This window comes from Archocentrus centrarchus, chromosome 20 (assembly GCF_007364275.1).
Source record: "Archocentrus centrarchus isolate MPI-CPG fArcCen1 chromosome 20, fArcCen1, whole genome shotgun sequence".
NCBI lineage: Eukaryota > Metazoa > Chordata > Actinopteri > Cichliformes > Cichlidae > Archocentrus > Archocentrus centrarchus.
In genome coordinates this window covers 24,245,683-24,268,190 of record NC_044365.1, presented here as the reverse complement: position 1 = coordinate 24,268,190, position 22,508 = coordinate 24,245,683, and the positions used below count along the sequence as shown (strand labels likewise).

At 41.6% G+C, this 22,508-nt stretch overlaps 3 protein-coding genes across 3 annotated transcripts in view; 1 reads left to right on the top strand and 2 right to left on the bottom strand.

Annotated features, from left to right (window-relative positions):
• Nucleotides 1-9,402, bottom strand: part of kiaa1217 (KIAA1217 ortholog) — a 119,218-nt gene extending 109,816 nt beyond the window's left edge. Inside the window, exon 1 of the mRNA XM_030756174.1 lies at nt 9,111-9,402. Coding sequence (XP_030612034.1) covers nt 9,111-9,180 — 70 coding nt within the window. The 5' untranslated portion in view covers nt 9,181-9,402. The remainder of the gene's footprint in view (nt 1-9,110) is intronic.
• A 2,366-nt stretch (nt 9,403-11,768) lies between these two features.
• On the bottom strand, nt 11,769-13,867 carry otud1 (OTU deubiquitinase 1). Its single transcript, XM_030756764.1, has one exon. It carries the CDS (start codon nt 13,649-13,651, stop codon nt 12,290-12,292), a length of 1,362 nt encoding a protein of 453 aa, XP_030612624.1. The 5' UTR covers nt 13,652-13,867; the 3' UTR covers nt 11,769-12,289.
• A 3,344-nt stretch (nt 13,868-17,211) lies between these two features.
• tgif1 (TGFB-induced factor homeobox 1) lies at nt 17,212-22,031 on the top strand. The gene is made up of 3 exons (XM_030755981.1): nt 17,212-17,566; nt 19,373-19,602; nt 20,372-22,031. Exons 1-3 carry the CDS (start codon nt 17,551-17,553, stop codon nt 21,050-21,052), a joined length of 927 nt encoding a protein of 308 aa, XP_030611841.1. The 5' UTR covers nt 17,212-17,550; the 3' UTR covers nt 21,053-22,031.
• Nucleotides 22,032-22,508: the final 477 nt, after the last annotated feature.

Sequence of the window (22,508 nt, the reverse complement as noted above, 5' to 3'; positions counted from 1 at the left end):
AGCCTTCCAGCAACCAGCTGGAAACTCCTATAACGTGCTATAGGGTCATCACTGAACTTCTCAGCACTTTCTGGATGTATGTTTTCTTCCCACAGCCCTTTGCTACGACCGCACCCAATCAGCAGCGTCCCATCCACTTACAAACACCCACTTGTAGCCTCGCGCTAAACCTCCCATTTATCACATTGACAGGAGTGGCTTGTGGTTATTGACTGGGAGTGGATTCTTTTCCCATCCACAAGCTCAGTTATCAAATTAGATACTGAAGCAAAATGTTTGGAATTTTAAATGAGTGGTGTCAGATGGCTTGTTTTTAGCTAAGTGAGCATAAATCACATATAACCAGGAGGGGCTTGTCAGATAGACTGTAAGTGAGAAAATGTGTTCAGTCATGTGTGCTTGTAGTTTTGGTTTACCTTATAGGTCATGATGAAATATGTCTTTGGCATCCTAAATTGTACAGACCGTGTGTCAATGGCACATGAAGAAGAATCACACTTCAACTTGAGCATAAAATCCAGGCAACTGTTGTAGTTACAGTTGTGGTGAAAAGTTTACATACAGTCATCATGGGCATATATGTGATGGTAATTTTGGGCTTTAATGATTTCTTTGAACTGTTCTTTTTCCAGGGTGAAATGATTGTACAGTATACATCTTTAATGACTTTGGATAAAAGAATTCGGTGCACAAGTTTAAATTTATTTGGGATTTTCTCAAATTCACATAGGGCCAAAAATAGATCCCCCCCCCCCCCCCCCCCCCCCCACACACACACACACACACACACACACACACACACACTAATATTTGGTTAAATGTCCCTTAGCACCGTGCATCTAGACCCAACACTTTTGGTAGCCATCAGCAACTTTCTAGCATAATTCTAGCTTTAACTTTGGTAATTCATTTAAATTAGCTGGCTTGTTGGAAGAGACCTGGCTTTTAAGCATAGTCCACACATTTTCAACAGGGTTGAAACTTAATGAACTTAATGGCTTAATGCTTATTGGTCAAATTCTGAACAACTGCAGATTCTAGGATCACCAGTTTAAACAATTGTACATAAATACAAGTTCATCAGATGTGTCACCACTTTGCCAAGGTCTGAAAAAAGACCCAAACGGTCACCATCAGAAAAAAGGAGATTAGTTAGGATGTTCAGGAACAACCCAGGAACCACAGAGCCTCAAGCCTGCCATGAACTGGAAAGTGCTGGAACACCAGCATCGCTGTCCACAGTGAAGCCAGTTTTACATCGCCATGGACTGAGAAGATTCCCAACAAAGAAAGAAGCTTTTGCTGAAAAGTCGACACCTTCAAGCTCAACTGAAATTTGCAGCTGCCCACATGGACAAGCCAAATGCCTTCTGGAGAAAGATTTTATAGTCCGATGAGATAAATATTGAGCTATTTGGCCACAATGGCAAGAGGTATATTTGTAAGGGTGAGGCGTTCAAACCTGAGAACACTATAACAACTGTCAAGCAAGGTGGTGGTAGCATCATGTTCTGGGGCTGTTTGCTGCCAGTGGTAAATTGCACAAAGTGAATGGAATAATGAGGGAGGGGACTACCTCCAAAACTTGATTGACACACAATTGGGTGTCCCAACAGGATAATGGTCCCAAAAACACATCAAAACTGGTTTTGGAATAAAGCAGGCTAACATTAAGCTTCTGGAGTAGCCTTCTCAAAACCCTGACCTCAACTTACAGAATTTCTTCTAAATTATGTAAAATATTCTTATTAACTTAATTCCAAAGGTGTGCTGCTTATAGTTGGACAGGAATAAATAAGCTGTTTCCAGTAGAAATGCACCAACTGACCAGTCAGGGACGGAAATCAGGTGATTTTCAGAGATCATGGCCCTGACCGGTTACCAACCGGTCAGCCTCATGTGTGTCTGATTATAAGCCATACATCAGCACAGCCACACACTATGTGCAGCCACACATTGATAGCATGTGTTTGTGGCCGCTAGCAAGTCTTTAAGTGAGGAAGACAAACTTTGCCAAAGTAAACGGGGAAACTAGCACGAAAAGGTTTGTATCAACAAATGTAATCAGACACTTAAATCAGTTTCATCCAGCTGAACGTGGACATTTAAAAAAAAAAAAAAAAAAAAAAAAGATAACAAAGGCAAAGTGACTAAAGCTAAAGCTATCCAGAGCTCAGAACCAGCCACAAGTCAGCAACCTCGGTATGAGCCTCAGCAAAGGAGCAAATCAGTTATGAGGAAAATTATGGAGAAGAGTGAAAAAGAGAAATGTCTGGTGAATATCTGGTGAAGTTATAAACATACTGGGAAATTGTGTAAGTACCTGACATTTGTTTTGTTATATAATTCTGTTGCACCTGCTTTTGTTTGATAAGGTAAAATACATCAAGTAAAGGTGGGTGTACAGCAACTCCTTTTTCAGTTATTGTTTGTAAATCTTTCCAGTAGCAGAGAACTTCATTTTCTGTTGTTTACAGTGTTCCTGTGACTTATGACAGTTTGGGGAAAATTTTACATTTTAACAATTTACTTTATTATGAAAAAACTTAAAAAGAATTTGTCCTATTCTGACAACACAAAAAAATGGTTTAAAGCGGCTCTATGTTTTTCCAATTAAGACAATGAGGACTACACATACAGTACTGTGTGTGTGTGTGTGTGTGTGTGTGTGTGTGTGTGTGTGTGTGTGTGTGTGTGTGTGTGTGTGTGTGTGTGTGTGTGTGTGTGTGTGTGTGTCTAGGCTGACCTCTGTGTCAGTGACCCAGAACTTTTGATTGATTTGGAAAGTCATTAAAATCCCAGTTGGTGACTTGATATCGTCAGCATGGAGTTTGATGATAAGGCCAAAAATAAGCCTAATTATCAGGTACCCCTGCACACTAATATACACGAAGACACACACTTAATATTAAGCATCACAACACAAACTTACTCACATAAACACTGCCTCATTTTCTCTCCCACCCCCACCCCACCTTCCTATTTGATATATTCCTTTGAACATGACCTCGCTGCAACATCAAAGAAGAGGCTATTTGACTTCTCACTCAGCTGTGTCTGAGTCAATTTTTTGTTCCTGTTGCTGGGAAAAAAAAAAAAAAAAAAGTCATAAGGCCTGGTATCATGCATCATTAGTGTTTGGGAGGAGAATGCAGAGAATGTTATTACACTTTGTGTCCCAACTGCACAGAAAGACAACCAGATTGTCTCTAATCAGCAATAAATAAGTACAGATATTTCAAAACCACTGCTCAGGGTGGATGAATGACAACTGTGTGGAGAGCTACAGCACGCTTTGGGAGTCATCATTTTAGCAGTGTTCTTTCCTGTCTGTGTGCTATCAAGCCTTACATCCTTCTAGACTTAAGATGACTATAAACATGATAGACGTGTTTGTTTGCTCCTCAGCTCATTCCAGAGGCGACGAAAACTCAGTGAGGAGAACAACAATGCTGAGACGTCTACAAGCTGTAAGCCGCGGCAGCCAATGAGCAGCTTTAACTGCATCGTGCTTAGTGGCCTATGTGTGGCTGTTGCTGTGGAACAGGTATACTTCATCATCCTGCCATTCTTCATGTCTGGGGTTGTGAAATTTTGTATGCACTCCCAAAGTTCTAGTGCTTCTGTGAGAAAAATGTAGATACTTCATTATGTCCTCTTTAGGAAGGAACTCGTGAGGGGGAATCATTTAAAAAACAGAATAAAGAAGGAGAGAAAACATCTGGCTCCTCTTTACAGAGCATCGGCATCCTGCTGTTGGATAGACAGGGGAGCCAGAAGAGGATGGATAATTCATTAGGCACGCAAAGTTTAATGATGCAAAGCCATTCTGTGAGACAGCAATGATGACTCAACCAGAAGTAATTCTAGCCAAAATCTACTGTACAGTAAGTCGCACTCATCTCGTGGTGTGTCTTTTTTTTTTTTTTTGAGCGGGGGGGGGGCTTTTCAAAATAATGTTTCCCTTTGACTTCATTTCTCAAAAATGACCTTTATGTTAACTCGCCCTGCTCACAAATGCTTGATGATGGAACAAAATGTCAGAAGTCAAGAAGCAGAATGCATTGCTTTTGTTTTAGCTTTTTTCTTCTTCTTCTTCTTCATCTTCAATATTCAGCCAAAGAGAAGCAGAGTACTTTGTGTTTCTTCGGTAACATTAGAGCTGAACAAAGTGAACAACATGAAAATGTCAACAGGAAATGGAGGAAATGTGAGCTCAAACACACAAGTATATTTTAAAAGATGCTGCATCTTAACATAAATTTTTTTTTTCTTCAGCCAAGTGAGTACTCCATGTACATTACATACAACCTCACTGTTAAGTGAAGGAATCTCTGTATGAAATGGTTTCACAACATGCTTTAAAATGTTTTTCTCATTCACCTATTTACGCACGCGCACACACACACACACAGAGCTGTCACGCGAGGTGCTCGCCTGCTATTGGGAGGGACTTGGTGTTCAGCATCTTGTCAAAGGACCGCCAAATCTATAATTAGTGGACAACCCGCTGTACCACGGGAAAGATGCCAATTATACGTTAGCCTGTCTGTTCTTTGTCAATCATAAGGACCAGTCCGTCTATTCAAAACTTTGCAGGTTTGTTGCTCAAGATCTAAGTGCAGTGTTTTGTTTGTGGTCATTCAGACAAGAGACGCTCCCAACAAAAGCACTGCAAGATCAGAGATAATCCTGCGCTCCCGTGTCCTCATACTGACATCAACAGCTGAAATAACATAGTTTAGAATCAAACCTCAACTGAATATGACATATACCTTTGCTAAATCTAACATGTCCAGCAGGTGCTGGACTAATTATTAACATCAATGACTTAAACGCTCTTTAAAATTACACAGGTGAAGAAAGTTTTGCTGAGTTCACTACAATCACAATGTCTATGCAGATAAAGCTCACAGGCTGTGATACAAAGCTGTTTCAGTATTTGGGCAACAACAACAGAAAGAAAAAAAAAAGAACAATGGGTATAAACTCAAGATTACTGCCTTTTATCAGAAAGAAGCATCTCCAGTTAAAGGTGGAACAGCAACAACATATTAGTCTCTGGCAGATAAAGCCACTGCATACCCTTAAATCTTTGTTTTATACTCTCAAGAAACTAAAGAGGCCCTCAGGGACATGCTTTTAAGCCTCTGTGAAAACAGCTGTTAAGGATCTCAGGGGCTTGGCTATTTCCAGTATGATCCATTCAAGTGGTGATCATATTTGTTCTTCCTGCTAGACATGGCATTTCACACCTTACTAGACAGCAACTCACTCAAATATGACGTTAATATGGCAGTAAGTGAGCTATCGATAGAAAATCTGTTTTAGGAAACTAAAGCTATGCATCATCCTCACTTTTACATTTATTTGATTTGTTTGCACAGGGAATTTTAAGGTGCAGAGAGAGCATCTCCCACTGGTTTCAAAAGCCCAACACTGGCACAGGCACTGCCTGCTTTCCTGAGATGGTAAAGAAGCACGTTCTGGGATTATAATTCCAGCACATCCTTTGCTATTTTCCCAAGGCAATCACACAGAGACCAACAGTATGATAGCATGCAGCCATGGACACCCTGACAAAAAGTTAATGGGCTAATGGATTAAACAGCATGGCATGGTCTCCCTTTAATTATGACTGAATATTTCTTGGTTCATTTGTTTTGATCCTCTTCTTTCACAGTGTTGTTGTTATTAAATTGTTGTTTTCATATAATGTGAGAACTTCTCACATTATAATAAGCAAACTTAACCATCTATTATTTCAGAACTTACAGCAAAGTAAAGATCAGACAAGATATTTCATTTAAATATGCAAATGTGCAACACTGGTTAGACATCTTAAGTGATCTTCCTGCTGTTTTCATTTAAAGCAGCAATCTGCATCTTTTTACACATTCAAGTTACAGGAAAAGCAACGGAGCATTCACTGCTGCACTAAACAAGTGGTTTTACCATGTTGTTGGTATTAATTCAATTCAGTGTTATTTATCTAGTGCCAATTCACCACAACAGTCATCTCAAAGCACTTTATATTGTAGGGTACAGACCCTACAATATTAGAGAAGCACTTGGTGACAGTGGGAAGGAAAAACTCCTGCTCAGCAGGAAGAAACCTCCAGCAGAACCAGGTTGAGGGGGAGTAATTAAGTGCAATAATGGTATATAAACACCTAGTGAGTGTAAAGCGGTGAGAGGAGAAGTGCTCAGTGAATCATGAGAAGCCCCCAACAGTATAGTTCTATTGCAGCATAACTAAGGGATTGTTCACGGTATCAGCATTGTGGACTATGGAGGTCATATTTTGTTATTCCATCTGGAAATTGTATGCTGTAACAACAGTGGTTAACCAAGAGTGTCTACACAGAGCATCTGAAGGTAGATCTTTGATGTAGACCACCTAAGACGTAGTTAAAGATTGAGTGTGAATACTAAAGAGCTCCACCCTCTTTACATAAGAACTGCTGATGGGAACCAAGAAGGAGGTATCGTCATTACACCACCCAGTCAAGACCGTTGACATAATCTGCAAATATTGTTGGAAACCTGAGATGATGCACACCATGGCCCAGAGTGCAGCTGTCCAGGATATAATAGCTCTGTGAAAGACATATCACCATCTTACTGACAGTTAGTCCTTCTTAAAGCAGAGCTAGATCCTTGACTCAAAAGCATTTACGGACTGCCTATACTGAGAAAATCAAAAGACAAAAAAGCAGTCATGGTAATATTTAAATGTAAAATCGTTGATAACTGAAATTCCTGTGATGCTGTTAGTGTTCACTACCGAAAGACTGAAGAGATGCGCAAATGTTCCATGCACTTCCATTAAAAAAATAAAAAATGGGGAAAGACAGGGCCATAAGATGGCACTGGCACAAAACCACAAAATTAGTGACTATGGGAGGAAAATTTACTAATAATTTGCAAATGCAGCCTGAAGAGTTTGCTCACCATTGTTTTCTTTCCATGTAATTAACCCAACATTATGCAAATGCTATACATTTTCAACTCAAATCTGTCGCAATGCGTGCAAACCCACAGTGTGACAATGGTTATAATAAAGTTGGAAATGGTGTAAATCAGACATAACAAAGGAGAAACATCCCTATTGCATGTAGACCAGTCAAATGACTTATAAACGTAATTTAACTCATAACAGTATAAGCTAATTACGTACTTGGCCTGCTCCAAATTTCCCCAAAGTGATTGCTGGAGTGGACAAATTTGGTTTTTTGACATACTTTTCATAGTGTTTTTGGTATTAACACATCTTTGGATAATAGGTATGATAAAACTAATGCACACCTTCTCAATAATTCTAAAGAATGAATGAATCATTTACAATCATTTATAGCTTTATAAACTCAGAAGTCTGACCTGGATAGCAATGCGAACCTTATCAATATAAAATAACTGAGGAACAAAGATGCCACAGTACTGCCTGTCTTAGGAAAGATAAATCCAGGGCAGAAACACCGCAGCTACAACAGTGTATTTTTGACAGCGCTGACAAAAACGTATTTCTGATTCCTGCTTTGACTCACGCAAATTGCACAGCAACAAAAGCAACAGCGCTTCCTCAGTACCAGTGAGTTGACATATTCACATCTGCTGTAGCGTTCCCTCCATATGATGCCAAGATCATTAACTGTTATAGCTGTGAAAATGAACAGAGTGATGGATAGCCTACTGTTCTGGTGCTATGCAGGTGCTTTTTCTTCCCATTTGATGTTGATAATACTATATGTGAATGAGAGGTGATGGCTCGCAATAAAGTCATCCATTTCCTCATGTTGGTGTAGAATACGTATGTTGTGCGTGTGTGTATTTCAGAAAAAGAGAAGAGCCTGAAACTTGACCCCACTGTCACCTGCTTCCAAGCAAGCAGGAAAAAAAGGGGATGGGCTGAATCCAAATGTGTAGTTTGCTGCTGAAGCTGCTGTTGTGTCCTTCCACCGACAACCCAGCATGCCCTGCATACAAGCTGAGCCTAACCTGCATACAGCATCAGCACTTCTGCTGCCTGCGTGCATGCTAGTGAATGTGACAAAAACACACACATCATAGTGTGAGTGCAGCTGCCATCACAAATACAAATCCCAACCATGCGCCTGTGCTGTTATAGAACCACAGTGTGCTATAGATGCACCCTTCTGGAGGGCTTTGCAGCAAACTGGCAATTTTCCATTGCATCCTTATTCACGTGTTCTGTCACTCAACCTGTCACCATGGAGATGAGCTGTATCTCATGCTGGAGTGCATACACTGCAGCATACAGCAGCAGAGGCGAGCACAGCTGACTCTGTCACATGTCACATGCAATCGGAAGCACGCTTTTAAACCACCTGAGCAATAAAAGCACAAAATCTGAGATCCCGAATGTGGATCTATTCTAAAGCCATTAGTGTGGCACTTTTAATTACTGTGCAATGCAGTGAAGCTGCCAATGAGTGCACCACAACCTGAGTGTCACATTACTTAAGACTGAGCGTGAGGAGTGTTACACTCAATGAGGAGACCTGAGGAGAAAAAGTTAGCTGCAGCACGTAAAGGGCAACTGCCACTTCAGATAAGTGTACTGAATGGAGACTGAATGGGATCACAACACTGAGTGGACCAAAGCAGGGGGTCAACACAAAGGCCACAAAACCATCCCTCATATGTAACATGTGCAGTGGGACATTAAAGTAGATATCAATGAGCAAGAAAAAATATCCTATCTATGGCAGAAAGGGCAGCACATTTAAATGTCATATTTAATTTAAAAATACATTTAATCATCAAGGACTGATTGCATTTTTTTGCTGACAATTCTATCGTGAAAAGGAGTGTAATGCAGTGCAGGGCTCACAACTGTTTCTCAACACTGAAGACAGCTTAGGTGTCATGTGTAACTACAGTAATGCATACATACAGGATACAAGAAAAGTAACAATGTAACGGTTCTATTTGGGTAAGTAAGAAAAGTAACACTATTACACAACAGTGAAATATTTAACATCTTTAGTTTTTTCTGAAAAGTTTTCCGCATAATATAGGTTTGTAGGGCTCTGTTGAAATCAAGGTCAGCAGATATTAAGCGGCTCGGTATTTTTTTTTTTTCTTACTGTGAGATTTGGGACTTCCTTTGTGATCACTCGGAGGAAGGTCCGCGAATTGTACCCGGTGTCCCGACATGTCCGTTACCAGCTCTCAGGTCAGAGCCCCAAGACTTCGCAACTCTTCTCTGTGTTGTTTTAAAAGTATCGGCCAACTTTCAAGCAGGGGGTGGGGGGGCTGAATCGCGTCGAGGTGACCGCGTCGCCGTCCGTGTTGCGCGTGGAAATCCTTCGACACTACACACCGGAGACGGGCGTCCGTGGATGACTTTCCCTCTGCCCCCCGTGTGTCTCTGAGCTGACTGTGTGCCAGTACTGCGGTGAAGCAGCCAGCTCGGTCCAACTCTCACCTGCCCCTCTGCTCTGAAGCCTGGTGAATGTATGCTCCGTAGGAGACTCACTGGAGCAGGGAGAGGCACTATCCCTCCTCCCGTATTAAAAATCATAAAACTTTTTTTCCCCCCAAATGTTGGTGACTGCAGCGTTACGTCACCACTGTAAAGCTTTCACGGAAAACGATCCTTAATAACCACGTAATAAAGTTTAATTCGGAGGCTGTTCAAACATAATAATGCTGTATCATATCTTAGGACACTTGGAATAAACACCTTCCAGCTGCCAGAGTCAGGAAGCTCTTAATCAGTGTCAAAAATCTTACTTGGGTGGTCTAATAAATTATACATTTAAAACTTCCAAAAACACACACACAATTTCGCACAGTCATCCCATCCAACAATACTAAAACTGGTCATTTGACATTTTTGAACAGCACTGTGCACTCAGCTTTACCCTGAGCATTATGTCCGATAATCCAATGTTGTAATCTGTTTGTAAAATAATCCAAATACGTTTATTGATACCTTGTCTGAGCATACGGGAGCCTACAGTGCCACCTAACGGAAGGAAGGCGCAATAATTATCAGCAGCTGACATGGCCACATTCAACAGGGGTGAGCAAAATACCCTACTGTTTCATAAATGACAGGTATCCTTTTAAAAGGCAGCTGAATCGCTTCCTCTATAATCTTTTAATAACATTTTCTTTGGTTCTTCTTTCTCTTAAGAAATCAAATTTGTTCCCTAACAAACAACTCCCTGAACTGTGCTTTGAGGGACTTTTCCAACACTAGAGGCAATTTGAGTACAGTGTAACATGGCTTATTGTCCTGCAGATGTTAGAAGAAGAAGACATCACTGTGGTCATAAAGTGATGGACATGGTCAGCAACAATACTCAAGTAGGCTGTGGCGATTAAATGATGTTCAGTTGGTACTAAGGGGCCCAAAGTGTGCCAAGAAAATATCCCACAAATCATTACACAACCAGCCAGAATGGTTGATACGAAGCACGGTGGATCCATGTTTTAATGTTGTTTACTCCAAATTCTGAAACTACCATCCGCAGCAGAAATTCAGATTAATCAGACCAGGCAATGGTTTACCCCAGTCCCGTCGCCAGATCTCAGTCTTAAGGGGGGCTTATGAAATCCAACAGGGGGCACCACTATTATTAACTTGATTAGTGATCTGGTTTGGGTGGGCGGGCCCAAGCGTATCAGTGGGCGGGCACGGCCCCCTAGCGATGGGTGTGGTTTACCCATCTTCTACTGTCCCATTTTGGTGAGCCCCTGCAAAATGTAGCTGTTCTTAGCTGACAGGAGTGGCACCCAGTGTGGTCTTCTGCTCCTGTAGTCCATCTGCTTCAAGATTCAAGGTGTTGTGCATTCAGAGATATTCTTCTAATGCCATCCTATCAGCTCAAAGCAGTCTGGCCATTCCCCTCTGACCTGTGACATCAATAAGGCATTTTGGCTGGAGACCTGCCGCTCACTGGATATTTTCTCTTTTGTGGCTCATTCTCTGTAAACCTTACAGATGGTTGTGTGGGAAAATCCCAGTAGATCAGCATGTCAGAGCCACTTACATCACCTTTCTTCCTCCATTCTGATGCTCAGTTTGAACTTTAGCAGGTTGTCGGCTACATCTACGTGCCTAAATGCATTGAGGTGTTGCCATCATTACATATTTGTGTTAGGGAGCAGCTGAACAGATCTGACTAATCACATGGCCAGTGAGTGTATTTGGATCAGAGAACATTAACATAAATGCCAAAAGCGAAATATTACAACATGAAAAAAAAATGTCCATATGTTGCCCTAAGTTGTTGATATCCGCAAGCTGTATGTGTGTAGCTAGTAGTTCAGAGGAAATCAAGCAGAATCCAGTTTAAAAAAAAATATAACAGTAACAATGCCATTTTAGCCTATTCTGTGACTGTGCACCCTTAAGCTTTGACACAGTTCAGAACACAGAGCACTACACAGAGCACAATCCCTTGTGCTCTGTGTATTGAGCCTGCAGTCTGACAAGTTTGACCTGAATTAGAGGCTGCAGGTCACTACATGTAATAAATTCCCAACATCGCTTTTTACTTTAGGACACCGGTGAGTGGAGGCTAAATGCAGCATGAACCGTGGCGGTGGTGTCGTGCTTATGAACTGTCTTGCAACTAAGATGAAACAGTGTACATCACTGAAGCTGGAAACCAAATTTATGGAAATGCAGGCAATAAACAAATAATGGGGCAACAAGCATGCAAAGTAAAAACAAAGTCATTGCAAGTCAGGGTTTTTTTTTTTTTAAGTTTTATTTTGAAATTCTTTGTCTAAAAATTACTGGAATAACTGAAAAATGAACCCTTGAATCATTCTCACAGACACAAACCAAACACAGCGACCTACTCTTACAGGAATTTTGTGCAAATGAGTAGTTAAACACGTGGAAAATGCAAACCAGATTTCTCTTTGTCTGAAAGTATTGGGCAGTTGCCAAAGCATGAGAAGCATGATAGAAAAAAAATAACTGGTCAGCTGAGAAAGGGCAAATAAAAATAGTACACTCCAAAGGCACTTAGCTGCATCTGAACAGCATTGGAGTATTTCACTCGTGTCAACATCACCCAAACTATCAAGAACAGACTCACACACTGGCAAACTCTTTCAGACAACTAACACTAATTCAAAACACTGGCACAGACATAAACCAAAGTATGTGCACTGCACGTCTTTTTGCTCACAATATAAATCCTTAAAAAAATAATTTAAAGCATGTAGAAACAAAGCGGAACCGTCAGTCTGCATTCCTCTGTAACACTGTACACCCATACATTTTCCATATACGGCATTTTGTTCACACAGAACCATTCTGTTCAATGTACATTTTAGATAACGAGGCTGCCATCGACTTTGCCAGTTCCTCGTCTCGTTTCTTTTGCATCTGCGAGTTTCGGCACCAGTCCTCATACTCTGGGTTGGGGAGACACATGTCCAAGAGGACATCGTAGTGACCGTTGCTCAGCCAACTCAGCCAGATAGCCGGCTTGGAAGCATCCTCCTCTCCAAGAAAGTGCACCATAGTGGAGACAGTGGGACTCTCCAAACTCCCCCCTGTTGTGAGGTGGATGTTGACGTTCAGCATCTGGCTCATGGCAAGAAGCTCGGGGTAACCGGCCCAAGCGCCATCCTGGGCAGCGTTGATCAGGAACTCCCCCACATCCCCTTCGATGATGGGGTTGAACTCATCCAAGTGGTCGGCGATGTGGTGCACTGTCTGTTCCCTCAGCTCCGCGTGTCTCGACTGGTCCCCGTATGTGGCTTTGCACACAGCTCTGTACAGACAGTTGCCATCTGGAATGATGTGATACCTGTATTTGTTCCTCTCCTGGAGGTACTTGTTTTGCCTCTCCACTTCAGCCAGGTATCGGGTGACTTTGTCGTTGATCTCCCCTCTCTCTTGGCATTTTTGTGGAGGAGACTCCTGCAGAACACTGAGCTCAAAAGCCCGTCTCTCTTCTGACACTGGTGCAGCTTTGCCGGTGCTCATAAAAATAAAATCTTCTTTTATGAGACCTTTAGGCTGTACTGCCCTTGAGGGAACCAGCTCCTCTTCTTTTAATGAGCCCCATGCCTTGCTTCTTAAGGGGGTAGTACTCAGTGAAACTGCATCATCCTCCCCTGAGATTTCCACCATCCTCTTGTATTCTTCTATTCTGGGTCCACGGGTGTTGTTGCTGTTGATGAGCTGATTTCCAGCAACTTCTGAGCAGTCTGTGAACAGCTCATCAGTCCCATTGCTCAAATGATCTATCAAGTTCACTATCACATCAGAGTCACAGTCATTACAGAGGAAAGTTTCCCCATTATGTGAGTCTGGAGAGGGTGGTTTGGCTTTGGACTCCCTCATTATATGTACAGGCACAGACCTCTCCACTCCATCAGGTCTCCGGATTAAAATTTCAGCAGTCGAGGTGAAGTAAATTGGCCTCATGGATGAAGCTTCGTAACACGACAAGGCAGGCATGTTTGCGGAAGATCCAGACTCGCTCACCAGCTCGCCGTTGGTCGCCGAAGTTGCGTCTGGTTGAGTAAATCCTGGCCCCTCAGCCCCAGAGGAACTTGTCCCGTTCAAACGCGCAGAAGCGGTCGACAAAGTTATTGTAACTTTGCGAGACGACCTCGGGTAGTGTGTCAGCACACTGTTGTACAACTGCATTTTGAAAGAGTCCTTTATACTGAACGCCGCAGCTGGGCTGTTACGAAAAGATGACAACAATCGCTAAAAATACCCTCCATGTCATCAACAACAGCAAAGTTGTAGGGAACGTCTCCATGGCCCTGAGTCCTGCTGCCATTGATACACAGAGACGACTAGACTGTCCAGTTTAGCTCTCTTGCGTCATTTGCAGTTGGGGTGCCTCCCTAATTTTAGACTCCAAACTGTAACAGGACCCAGTCCACTTCCACGGAGTCAAGTCCACCGACACTCTGCGGAGAAAACCTTAAAATTAAATGATTTCAAAATAAAATCCAGAGCTTAAGCAAACGTTCGCCTTCATACTGAGCTTCCATGTTTTATTGCAATGTAATTTAGAATTGTTTTTTACACTGATCTACAGAAAAAAAAGATGCCTTAATATTTAAACCGTGAAAAACCTACAATATCATCTAAATGTTTTACTTTATTTTTATAAATCAAGTTCAGTAAAATCCACTAGGTTTAAGAAATCGCATACCTGGTGCGCTATATGTTTAATTAATGGATTTTAGTTCACTTTTCTGCTGTGCTATTTTCATAACGTCGTCTAATCATCAAAATCCCTTCTATAGGAACAAATTTGCAGATTAGAAAATGAACCACAACAATTTGTCGCCATTTTAAAGGAATAACAACAATCTTAATTTGAAAGCGTAACCCCGCGGTTTCCTGTGTTGTTGTGGCTGTCTGTAAGTAACTTTACACAGCTCTGCCTCATCACTGGTCGCTCTGACTGAAGCAGAGGCGAATGTGAAGGATTCGATGCGTCACAGTCAAACGAGTTGAGTGACACAACAGCAAAGCAGCAGAGCTACCAGCTGGCTCATTACCCAGTCTGTTCTTCATACAGGACGTTTTACACTGAATTTTTAGGGACCCTTTTAATTTTGTTATTTTTATTTATGTATCTATTTACTGTAAAGCATTTTGGTTTTAAATCATTTGATGTATTTTTCTGTCACAACTGATGGGAAACATACTTAACGTCTGACAGCAGCTGGCTTTGGCGTGCCAAACTTATTCATCTCTATTTTTAACGCTGACTGAGCTGTGAAACAGACTCACGCTGCCTGTGTTTGATAAGAATGCGAGTGCTTAATAAAGATATGACTTAGCGATAGATACACTAGAATAGGGGATTACGAATTCAGGTTTTTACAGGAAAGAAGTAATTATACTGTAAGTATAATTATACTGTAAGTCATTTCAAGAATTTTAAAAAGCTAATAAAGTTACAAGACATGGTTTGTAAGATGTGTTAAAAATTGGGGGGGGGTTTAAAACTTTGTAGATGCATCAGAGAAAAAGGCCAGAGATTGTTCCTCTTCTTTCTCACATTCTTAACCCCAAAGGGGAGCTTCTTAAGAAGAAGAGCAAAAGAAGAAAGCACAAAAAGAAACCAAAGAAATAACTAAACTGTAACAAACAAAAAAGTATAAATAAAAGTGTTCAGAGCAAACAAGAACAGTTAATTGTTGTGTTCCATTTTGGGGTTTGCATACAAATAAAAAATAAATTATTTTATTTGAGTCTTTCTTCACATTAATCCAATTTGTTGCAGCTTTCTCATGGTCTTTTTTTTTTTTGAAAGTTCTGGTTGTTGGTTAAGCAGTGCTTATGAAAGGAAAAAAATCAAATTTGATTTGGCTCCATCATGATCACATGCTATGCCCCACAGTGTTTGCTGGTGTTTGTTTTATAAAAGGGAGACTAGTCCTTATCATAGTTTTATATGTAATGTAAGAGGGCAGTTGAATAGTGGAACATCCATGAGGCATACCAATAAAATGCATAATAAAAATGTAAAAAGTCAAGGTTAAGCCACTACACAGTATAATGTACAGAATATTTACCATGTAAGCTGGGGGTATTTCATTTGCTTGTTTTTACACAAAAATACCCAGAAATTACTCACTACTTAAAACTACTCATTTACTATTTAAAATTACTTACAATATAATTTGTGTCTCCTCTCCTGTAAAATACCCAGAAGTTACAGACTACTTAAAATTACTTCTGAACTACTTAAAACTACTTACAGCATATTTATTTCCTCTTTCCTGTAAAATACCTGAAGTTACACACTATTTAAAATTGCTTACAATATAATTATTTCTTCTTTCCTGTAAAAACTTAAATTATTATCCCTTTATTTTAGGGTATCTACCGCTACGTATTTGTAGATAAATATAATTACGATGTAATCAGGTAAAATACGTGGAAATTCCATTTAACTGTAGGGGAATCACACCCTTAAATGTGGACCATATTATTAAGTGTCACCATGCTATTTTATTTTTAAATGCCAGTTGGCAAAAGATTTTAATATAACTAAATCAAATAATTATTTTTCGCGAGTAAAGGCTTAATTACATTCCCACATATGACTTAAAGTGGATTGAATCCTTTCCTCCCCTCGTTTTCCAAACATTGTGTCGTGTTGAGCCTGGAATGATGCCTTGCAGAGCAGTAAAGTCACCACCAGAGGGACCCTGAGGACCTCATGCCTACATGCCGCGTTGCATTCACGTACAGTTCCGCGTGTGCGCACGCGGAGGCGACATTTACCTTCAGCGAGAGGACTGAACGCATGTCTGGAACAAATACATGCAAAGAAACGATGCTACAGCAGCTGTCGCAAGGTTGTGCGCCGCATACAAATGAAGGCATTGATCATTTTCTTCGCAGTGCTGCTGTTGTCTTTAGTAAGCCGAACCGGTGCACTAACCTCCCCCTGCTGCAAGGTTAAATCAAAATATCCCGCTGCTACAACCACGTCCATAGTGTATTTTTCAAACATTTCCTTATTCCTGCGAAAAAATTACAGCAGCATCGCCTTATATAATGTTTACAATTGTTTATAAAGGCAGTGACATCGATAGCACATAAGGAGCACGTTTCACACGTATCTACAGGCATACAGAAGAATGCGGTGCAATATTGACAACACGGGAGGGGGGATTGTACAGTAGTATAAACACGAGATCTGCTGCTACGTGGTACCACAAACACAGCACGGGTCTCCTTTTGCAATACACCGCAGTAACCTATATAAAGTCACATTCTTAAAAAGCACTTGTGATTAGAAGTAAGTGCAGATAATTCTTCACGATGTAAACAAGTGATACCAGAGGTGATAAAACCACAGCGTGATAAGGTGATGAAACTTACACCACTCAAACACACCGACTCCCATTCGGAAAGCATAGCCTGTAGCAATAATGTGCTACATTATTTTAATTACTGTGATTAGGATTTTTTTTTTCAATCTGTAGGTGTTACCACGAGGTCCGCAGTGTATCTCGGCTCAGTCTGCTACTGCTGTCATTCTGACTGCCCGCCTAAACAAGGTTTTCTGCATATCATTTTTTTTTTTTTTTTTTTTTTTAAACAAGGTGTATTTCCACTTTGTTGGGGGGTCTGCGGTGGTTAAAGCTCAGCAAGACTGTATTCATGTCAGTGGAACAAGCCATGCTGATGTCAGAGATTTTTCCTCTGTTCTCCACTGGTGGGAGGATCTCTGCGTTGAGTCACGCAGCTGTCAAAGATAGCTGTCACCCAGTTTCAGGATCAAACACACAGTCAATGAGAAAAGGGGCTTTGAGCCGAAAGGGACGCAGAGATCTCAGGTAACCCCCCCACCTCAAGTCTCCAAAGAAGGACGACTAGAAGAGAGAAGAAAATCTAAAACGGGGAGAAAAGAAGCATTTTCTTTTTTTTCCTTTTTTTTTTAAATGAACAAGGATTTTCGAGATTTCGGATACACGCTGGGGATATCGGGGAAAGGAAAAAAAAAACAGCTCTGAAAGAGATTTTTTCTTCTGCGCTTGCCGAGGAATAAGCGGGCATTTTTCAAGATGAAGAGCAAAAAGGGTAGGTGGGATGTTTTATTAAGAATAACGTAATAAAAAAAACGCGTTTAGACGGCGTTAAAGAATGAGTAACAGAAGCAGTTCCCTCATATGCAAACCATGCAGTCTATTGTTTCCTTTCCAGACATGACAGGGGGCTTTTTCTGCCATGTGCTGGCGCGATGTCAAAAGTCGATAATAGCAAGGTTTTTAGCCACCGTTTTCGGTTTATCTAGGTAATGCTTTTAGTCAAGTTTGAACACAATAGGCTAACGCACGGCTGTGTCGCCATGTGTTGTTTTTCTAGTCACGGTCTAATTGGGCCAACTTTCAGAACGATTTCTAAGGCGCTTTCCTTTTTGTTTCGGTGTAATCTCATTTGAGCTACATTTGTGACGATGTCTTTATTTGTGATGATTGCGGTTACAAGTTAAAGTTATGCCACCGTTGTGACTTCGAGAGTTTGAATTGTTACATTTTCACAGCGTGCGAGCTGTTTAAAAAAAAAAAAATCGATATTTTGTTTCTTTTTAGCCGTCTACCACGAACGGAAATACCCTCCAGCGCCTTTAAAATCCGTCCGAAATCCAAATGTGGGCTAATGTTCATCCTGACCTCATTGTGGGAACTTGCTGTTGCCTTGTTACATTCATGGACCTCGTGGTGCAACTCGAGCGCGCGCACACACACACACACACACACACACACAAAAGAAGCCGCTTTACGAGTTGTTCGAACTTACAAAAACTAGTGTGTTTCTCGGGTTAAAACGGTTTTATTCTAGTCTTTCTGTGAAACCAGAGTATTTCGGCTGGGGAAAAGTTTACACCGAAGTCGCTGTTTGCGCGTAGAAACTTTTGAAAGGCATACAAAGAAGCAGGCAGCCCTGGGTTCTTTTGTTTAGTCTGGAGACGCTTATTTGCAACAGGTCTCCCCTCCCCCTTCCCCTCTCTCCAACCTACGTAATTACCTCATCCTGTTGGCCACTCTTGACTTGGGAACTTTCTTGCTTCTTTCCCACTAGTTTGCCCGGGAGCAGACAGTTGTAGAATAAATATTCTGGGCCGGTTTTTATTCGTTATGGCCGCTGGGCTTCCCATACAGTAGCCTGGTGCTGGTGTCCAGGTGTAAACATTGACCTAAAGTCACAGGAGCCAATCTCTAATAAACCTTGGTGTTTCTTTAGCTTAAAGAGGAGAAACAAATGTTAATGTTTTGTATTATCAGAACTCTAAATATGTGTAAATATTTTATATAATATGCCAGATCAAAAATGGGACAAATTCAAAAGCAGATTCCCTGGTCGACACTCTAGAAATTCAAAGTAATTCAAATCTCCTTTGATCATGACTTTGATTAGAACCTAAACCTCCCATTAAAAAACATACAGACTCTAATCTTTCAGATTCAGTGCTCTGTTCTTCAAAACAAAATCTCCCTTTTATAGGCTGATTGTTACTGTGCTCTCAGCCTGTCTGGAATAGACCTGGCTTGTATTTGTTGAGGCAGGTTTTTATAACTGACACAGCATCAAGCTAGTCTTTGTGAAGCCCCCCCCCCCCCCTCCTCCTCACACCCCCCCCCCCTCCTCCTCACACCCCCCCCCCTCCCCCTCCTCCTCACACCCTCCCTGGCTTCTTATATGAATCACATGGCTGAACTTGACAGCTTCCCTCTGACACATCAGCTGCCTCCCAGACAACTTGAACCGCTGGGATTCTGACAACGGGATGGCTGACATTAGGGGATATAAATTCTTCTTTGTCCTGGTCTCACACGCTCTCTTTCTTTCCCTCTCTTGCGCTCGCTTGTTCGGATTTTTTTTTAGGTTTGATGATGCTTTCGGGGAGCGAGACTGATGATGAGGACAGCGTGGACGCCCCTCTGGATCTGTCATCCAGCGCAGGGAGCAGTGGGAAGAGGAAACGGCGGGGGAATCTGCCCAAGGAGTCCGTTCAGATCCTCAGGGACTGGTTGTATGAGCACCGTTACAACGCCTACCCCTCTGAACAGGAGAAAGCCCTTTTGTCCAAGCAGACCCAGCTCTCTACACTGCAGGTATGGACAAAGTTTTTGACACAAAAAGATATGATTACCCGAGATTTTTCAGCTATTAAGCCCAAAGAGTGTAAATAGACTATTGTAAAAGTCAAGAGGAAACAACTGTCAGCCTGACTGAATCATTTCCTGTCTGGATCACAAACAAATCATGACACATACACACTGTGAATGGAAGGTCATCCAGATCAGCTTGATGTTGCAACATAAAAGTCTGAGACAAAGTGAGTAAACTTACTCCCTGTGTTCTGTGGGCTTGGCCGAGGCACTTGGACAGGAATTTCCCTCCCTCTAGCCCCTTTTCCATCCCAGCTGTCTGGGAACAATGCAGAGTCATTTACATAGTTAAAGCTGAAAGGCTCCCTAAGCCAGTTACGACTAGCCTGGAGGACTGAAGAAAAAAAAGAATAGAAACAACTGTGAATGCTGCTATTACCAAAGAGATTGATTTTTATTCACATCTATTTTAAAGACAGGATTTATAAATCTAAACTAAACTTTATAGAAACCGGTTTAGCTTATAGTTATTGGTGTCTCTTGTAATTTTTGTAGTGGTGAAATGATTAAAACAGGAAATGGCTGAAGGGTGAAATGTCAGCATGATAGGTGGGGTTTACCTTTCCCTTGATTTCTCAACTAACATGTGCAGACTGCACCTGGGGATAAATGTACCAGCAGATTTTCTTTCAAGGTGCAAGGCAGAATGGAAGTGAGCTATGTGACGCCCCTTGCTGACTGTGTGGGTTGTTGTTGTTATCGCCTATTACAGGTGTGCAACTGGTTCATTAATGCACGCCGGCGACTTCTACCGGAGATGCTGAGGAAAGATGGCAAAGATCCCAACCAGTTCACCATATCCAGGAAAGGTAGCAAGGCTGGTGACAGCTTCTCTGACAGCTCCCAGTCCCCGAAACACAGCAGCCCCGCAGCAGGTACAGAAGAGAGCTACGACAAACGTGTCCTCCACCCGTCTAGCTTTGACCCCGCTGTGCCCAGTGTCCTGAGAAAGGCACTTTCCCCAACCGTGCCCTCTCCAACCTCCACGTCCCCGTCTCCAGGGCTCATGCCCACCCGGCCTTCTGTCATCTGTCACACTACTGTCACCACAGCAATGCAAGCCAGCCCGACAGCTTCCCACCCCACCGCGCCCGGCATGAACTGTGACAGGGCAGCTGAGCTGTTGCAGGCCGTACAGGCTCAAGCGCTGCTTAGGTGCCGGGAAGAAGGGCTGGGCAGTCAGCCATTACCCACCGCCACCCCCACCACTACCACCATCCTCAGCAGCACCAGCATAGAAGGCAACCTGAGCCCCCGCAGTGGGCTGTTCAACACCCCTCCCCCCACCCCTCCAGACCTCACACAAGACTTCAGCGGCTTCCAGCTCTTGGTGGACGTGGCCCTCAAACGGGCTGCAGAGATGGAGCTGCAAGCCAAACAGCTGGTTGCTTAAAGGAGAAAGTGACAGAAGAGGATGAAATAGAGACTGACTTTGTATCTCAGCTATGGAACTCCTCATTTCAGTGACTCGTCTGCACGTAACAAAGAACAAACCCACATGAAAGCCTGACCATTTCTATTTTTGGTATACCAATCAAATTGCAAGGATTTTTTTTTTTTTAATTGAACAAAAAAAAAAAAACACGTATCGAGGTGCCTTGGCTGTAAGTTGTTTATACATTTCATATACATGTATCTTTATGTATCTACATGTGTATTTTATTTGCACACCGGGACCAAAAATCTTATCAGAAAAATGCTGCCTGTCTTTATGTCTTTCCATTATACTGTATTTTAGAGAACGGAGCCTGAGCAAGAATTAATCCTCATTCACAGATCGGTCGCACCCACACACACGTTTTTATCCTTCAACATTTCAGAGATCGAGTCGTGATTGGTCTGCCTTGTTTGTTTGCACACTAAAGGCAGAGGAAGGTCTTCTCAGTGTCTTAAAACATACTTTGCTCGTGGCATCTATGACAAACTTATTCACTACTGTAGTATTTGTTTGTTTTCATAAGTATAGTTTTTGATTTTATTTACTTTTAGCTATTTTTAAAAGAAACCCTCTATGCTTCTTTCTTTTTTTTTTTTTTTTTTTACTTTTGTTTTCCTAATAAGTGATCTTTCAGAAAACCAATGTAGCAGGTTCTTAGTGTGAGCCTTTATCCCATCACTCAGTGAAAAATGATGGCCAGTGGACTGGAAAATTAAACACTACAGATGTCTTTTTCTGCATTTACTGTTTTACAACCTGACAAATACAGCCTTTTTTTTTTTTTTTTAGAAAAATCACCAAAAAACATTTCTTGTATAATAGGACCATGTGTATAGTTAATGTGACATGATGCCCAATGATGTGATTTCTTTTCATACTGTGCAATGTTTGTGGCAACTAGGGGTCACATGGGATTCAAATAAAGTTTTGTTTTTCTACATCTCAAAATTGATCATTTTTTATTCAAGCCCCCCCCCTCCATTTAGATCTGCTGCACACTTTGAAGAATACTGATTTATCCCTTAAGGGTGAGGGAAGTGTGTTTAGTTTGAATGTCCAGTAAATAAAAGAAGGGAATATGAGAGGATAAAAATAAGTGTGGCGTTCCAGGCAATCGGAGGCAGTCCTGTGTGTGAATGGTTTAAAACAGCTCCCCTGAATTAGCATAATCCTGCATAAATTAACACAGGCGAACTGCAGACGTCAACACCTTCTAACAGGGTTTTTCACGTGTGTGTCGATAAAGTTGGTGTAAAGGCATCTTACATCCAAGTACAGCTGTTCCTATCTGATGAAACTTCTCTATTATCTGTATTAGCTGAGACATGTACCCTTTATTGTTTACATTTTAAGCTGAACAGTTTTAGGATTTTAAAGGGATCTAACTTTTTACATCTTCATTACAATGTTA